Source organism: Echinococcus granulosus (assembly GCF_000524195.1).
Source record: "Echinococcus granulosus chromosome Unknown EG_S00209, whole genome shotgun sequence".
Classification (NCBI taxonomy): domain Eukaryota; kingdom Metazoa; phylum Platyhelminthes; class Cestoda; order Cyclophyllidea; family Taeniidae; genus Echinococcus; species Echinococcus granulosus.
In genome coordinates this window covers 16,565-22,061 of record NW_020170589.1, presented here as the reverse complement: position 1 = coordinate 22,061, position 5,497 = coordinate 16,565, and the positions used below count along the sequence as shown (strand labels likewise).

The window sequence follows — 5,497 nt, the reverse complement described above, 5'->3', positions numbered from 1 at the left end:
AATTGGTCAGCAATATTCTGTAGGAAATGTGACTTCTAACTACGCACTCCATGAATTCATGCTCCCGCTGTTTTACCGTACAATTTCAACCGCAAGGGCACTACCCACATCAGGAACTTAATTTAGGTATTTAATTCAGGACACAAACACGATTCTTTTTGCTGCATGTAATGGGCTACAACTGATATAGAGCATACTAAGATATCTTAGTTGCTTTGGACATATCCCAAGTTTTTAAGAAAAAAGAAAGAAGATGAGAGGCTTTACGCATACTGGGCTTAATTACAGGCAGAGCGAATTGAAGGCTACTTAATTTCATGCCAGTGATGCATAACTTATGCAGGGGCGACTGTCTATTTGTATCAAAGCTAACAATTTGGTGCTACCTCCACCAAGTACTGATTTCAGTGTTTTTTCTCGACTGCATCCAAAACAGGTGCTAGCAAACCTGATAAACTTGACCTTCCCTTGTTGATTTTAGGACCGAGAAAAGTTATTAAGGAAGTAAAGTTTTTCCTTTCCCACTGCATGTGTATTGACTGGCATAGGTAATTCTACGGCCTTGTCTTGAGGGTAAGCGTTATCTGCCGTAATTTAAAGGCTATCTCATTCATCTAGTACTAATGCTCCAGTTTAATGATTCGTACGTACGCTGTGGATTGCGGACTTTCGCCCTGCGGTGATGACTATGCTCCACTTTGGTTCTGACCAGCCATATCTGACTATAATTTGCTCATATACATGCTCATGCATCTAGTTTTACATCAGTTCCTTGAAGTATCACTTGTAACCTCATCTTATTAAAGCATTGGATCCCCTAGCTTCAAAGTGATTGGTTAGTGTAAGCTAATGAATATGTGGTCAAACAGGTTTTCGCAGCATGTAAATTGATGCAATATTAGTTAACTGTGAACTTCTGCAATCCACTTCCGCTATTCTAGTGGAGGATTGCACTTGTCAACAACAGTGAAGTAAGGAATTCTCTCGTTATCAGTACATTTTTGGCATTGGACAAAGTGGAGATGAAATACACTTCCAGAGGACAAATATAGGCATCGTGAAAACGAAGCAAGAATGCGTATACACTGACCACATGGCCAAGAGACCATACCGGACGGTCGTACCGTTGCTAGTGCCAAATGTTTAAACCTAAGGGAAGGAAGCGAGCAGGCGTAGCAGATGACAGACGGTTTCCATGGTGCTGAAATTTACATCGGCGGCGGCTACATCCTTATCTAAATAGGAAAATAGACTGAATATTTTTATAAAGTCATCTTTTGTCCCTTTGCACAGTAGTAAAGTAGAAATGGAAAGATTTAATTCTCTTGACTCACGCATGGCTGCCAGTCTACAGCCGCCCATCACATGACCGTCCATATTTGCAACAGCTGCCCTTCCACTTTCTAAGTTGTAATAACGTACAAATGCTACAGGATAAATAATAATTAAATAAATTATTGAAACGTCTAGATTGCAGTAAAGAAAAATAAACTACCATGACGCCGTTGATCAGTGCGTGCCAAATGGTCCTCCACAGTGGCCTCCGCAATCAATCCAAATTGTTTAAAATAAGCGATGAGATCTGATTGGGTAAATTGTGGTGGAAGATTCCATACCTAGACACATAGCTGGTTGAAATGTGGGCTTGGCATTCTCATACCTATTAGTAGCAATGGTGGCAGCGATTCCACTTTCAGCGTGAGGTTATGTACCCATAATTTGCAGGATCACGTAAACGCCAGAAAGAAATAGATGCAGGGAAAAACTGAAAGAATTCAGAGCATTTTATTACCTATCAACCTAAAACACTCGATTCGCCTCCTATTCCTCTCAAAGGGAATGTACCTGTGGTGTAAGGTGGCAGACAACAGGGTCGTATTGCACCAGAACACAGTATTATCACGGCTGCGTAAACAGTGCTTACAGAAAGGTTTTCCATTAATGCAGCGTTAAGCCGCAGTAGTAGGTCATTCAATGCTTCAACAGACACGTAGTGTCTATTCGATTATATACTAAAGCCTTGGCTTAAAGGATTGCCTTGGCGAGGATTGGATGAATAAGTGGCTGCTTCCACCCTTCCTCTTACACAGGACGATGTTCTGGTTGATGTATCCACCACCGACACTACTCGAGGGGGCTCCTCCTCAACATCGTCTTCTCTATGCTCCATCGAGGGTGGCATGGATTCCTCATGCTCTTCTGGAGGTACCATTATACCGTACCGGTAATCTTACTTACCTCCTTCCATGTCTAAAGTGCTAGACGGTTTAAATGAGCGCAGCCTGCAACTCCGATTTGAACTAGCATAAAGGACAACTCAACACTGTTCATTTTGCATGCGTTCAGTGAAAATCTTAAGGATTAGTCAATTTAGTGAATCCTTTTTAAAAGAGAAATGCTTTTTGGCATGGAAAACGAACTACTAAAGTTTAAAATGGATGATCTTTAGGTGTATTGCTAATCAGTCAATAACTAACAGAGGGGGAGTAAATCGAAAAAAAGGCAGAGCTCGATTTATATTTTGCAAATCTCGATCCATCTGGAGGAGGTCTACGAAGTAGTTGGAGCTAAATAAAAGGGCATATAGAAATTGTTGTTTCTACGTCCATTTTCTCATGCATGCTTAATGCGTAAAATGGACGCCGACTAAAATTAGTGAATTCGGTGCGGTTTTATTTCATAAAAGAATCCAAATCCTGTACTACTCAGCCAAATTGAAAGGTTGCCGACTGTTATCATTAGGCGACAAAGTCTTGTCACTGGATCAATTAAAATAAAGTGAAGGATTAGAAATCGTTGACTATGCAACAGGAATGGATAAGTGGACACCATAGATAGTCACCATTAGGAAGCGACCTCATATAAATGCGCCTGTGTCAGTAGATGTTCATAAGGGACTTGGTAGAGAGAAATGTCGGTACCAGGTGGGCCCCTCATTGTGTGGATAACAGGATGCCAAATTTGCAAATTTTCATTCTTTTGGTGTCTTCAGCATCACTTAATCCACTGCTCTAACATGGACTGTAAACTCAGTTAAGCGTCACACTGTTCGAATGTCTGTTTTGCCAGTCTATTCTGGTTATTATAACTTCTAAAAACAGTAGACCTGGAGGAAAGATATGTTCTGATTGTTTGGACATTAAAGCAGCAGTGCGCCAGTAGACGAACTGCAGTGAATGAAAAAACTCGAGTAGTTTGCATCTAGAAGTACAATCGTAAAAGAAAGCACATCCTTGTCTAATTGATTAACGGTTTATTTAATGTGACGCTACTAAGAATGCAAGATAGAGAGGATATTTTCAGCCCTTTTCAACCGCTTCTGACGATCTAAATAGGCCAATTTTATATTTATTCCTAAAAAGTCAACATTTTACCCACTCCTTTGCCAATCCATATTGATTTTAGATGCTCTTCATAGGTGGAAAGTCGAACAAATATCGTCCGTCTTCAAAAACGGACCAATTAAATTTGTTGGTATTTTATTACTCATGGGTACCAGAAATATAAAAAGTCTCATTTTGCATTACTGAAGAGCCATTTTTGGTCTTCCACCAACGGTGATCTGAACGGTTCCATTGAAAACATCATCAACAGCAGTCTAAATCAAAATGCTGCTGTATTTTAACAAACGTCCCTAAGATAAAAGGATTTGATTCATGCAGGGCTAAGAAGTTAGAAATTAAAGCCCCATTGTGTAAAATTCTGTATTAACAATACAACTGTATATTACAAATTGATAGTGAAGTGCGCAGAGTTGTGTCTATAATAGACTGAAAATTGAAAACAGCATATGGTCTCAAAGGCTAAACAATTCATAAATGCTATGGCTTTTCACTTTCAAGTTCCTTTACTCAAGAAGTGGTTGTTATTATTACACTGTAACTTGTGCGAACATTGGTTTGGCGGCCAACTAAGAGAATTAGGGTAGCCGGACAAAATTCTCTGACAGCTTAGACAGACTAAAATGGCAAAGGATTGCTAAGTACAGGAAAAGTAAGGGGACCGGAAAAAGATAGTCGTGTGGGATATCTATGCAAAACGAAACTCTAGGATGGCACACACTAGTAATGTAGATTCTAAGGTTTATTGAGAGCTCATCTAAACTCCTTGCCCCGGTGCTAATTGATTTTTCCTAGTAATAGACAGATTTGTGTTCTCATAGAAGGATAAAATACCATAAGTGCATTGTGCTCAACAAACGAGTATTGTACCGCTTAAGAGAGGTTGTTTATGTTGTTAAAATTTGTTGATTTCAAATTAAACCGAATTCTTTGACAATCTTTGCAAGAGAAATTTAGTTTTTATTGTGTAAAAATACCTTATAAAACTGCAGCTAAATTTAGGATGATTGCGTTTGACTTTTACAATTTGCACCTTCTCTGCAACGTTGTTAGATTAGCTACGAGGGCCTACTGCGAAACACAAACACATCACTCTATTATTTTTCACTTTGTGTACATGGTAGAAGTAGGTGAAACGTAGTTTCTTGTCCTCAACAACCACTGAGTAATTTTCAGATGGCTTCAACTGCCTAACATTCCTTCGCTAGAGAGATCACGTGGGACTCTTATGTACCGTATTATACTGTACTGTTCGAGAAATTTAAGATCGAACATATTGTGTCAAAATGTAAATGACGTCGGCACATATTGTGGGTGTTAAATGAGAGTGCTGGCTTCCCACCTACTTTGTATTCACTGTCCCCATGATAGTTGTTTTGCTGGGGAAACTGTCACAGTGCAAAAATGCATATTCACCTACTTTTCTAAAGTTGTGTTTGCTTAAATGCACCCTTGATTTGAGAGGTGCCCATCGAGTACGGATGTTGATATGGAAGGGGTTTCATTTACCTCCAAGGAAGAAGTGTACGTAGAACGCGTAATGTCCTGAACACTGCTTACCATCCATAATATTGCTGAGATAGACGGCCTCCACCTAATAAGTCTACTCGTTCCAAGTCAATAAAGGTGTCGGCAAAAGGTAAACACTGGTACTATTACATCTGCGGCAGTGCAGGCTGACCTCAGCTTTCAGAACCTACATGAACACTGAAACACCAGATGTAATCTCTGGTCCCACCCCCAACTACAAAGAACACCTTAGGTTCGGCGCGACCTTATGTAGAACCTGTTTACGTCCCGCTTGAATACGAAGCTTGCCCACTTATTGCAGTCAAAAAGCTTTGCGTCATGAATGTCAACTTTACTAGTGCATAGGCGAAGCTCAAAACGAAGAAGCATTGGGAGTTACTTACGGTCCCAGGACGCAACAACCGCAAAATGCGACCAATTTCAGAACCCTTATATTGAGGTTCTTCGCTTTATGCCGCAAATTAGGCTAGCCTACCCTTCCCCCATCCTGTTTGCTTAAAAAGGGCTTCAACTTATTCTTGCATTAGTCGGTTTTACTTTAGGTCAGTTTGTGATGGATATGTTGACATAGGAAGAGGTTATAGTTAAACATGATGGAATACCCGTTGCTATGTTTCAACTCTTGC

General features: G+C 40.1%; 1 protein-coding gene across 1 annotated transcript; it reads right to left on the bottom strand. All coding sequences in view use genetic code 11, as the record gives it.

Annotated features, from left to right (window-relative positions):
• Positions 1–1,149: 1,149 nt before the first annotated feature.
• EGR_10321 (ribonucleoprotein) lies at positions 1,150–2,248 on the bottom strand (the record flags this gene model as incomplete). The annotated part of the gene is made up of 5 exons (XM_024499570.1): positions 1,150–1,235; positions 1,335–1,427; positions 1,496–1,616; positions 2,087–2,199; positions 2,239–2,248. The coding sequence occupies 5 exons, from the start codon at positions 2,246–2,248 to the stop codon at positions 1,150–1,152; spliced, it is 423 nt and encodes a 140-aa protein (XP_024346010.1).
• Between the last annotated feature and the right edge of the window lie 3,249 nt (positions 2,249–5,497).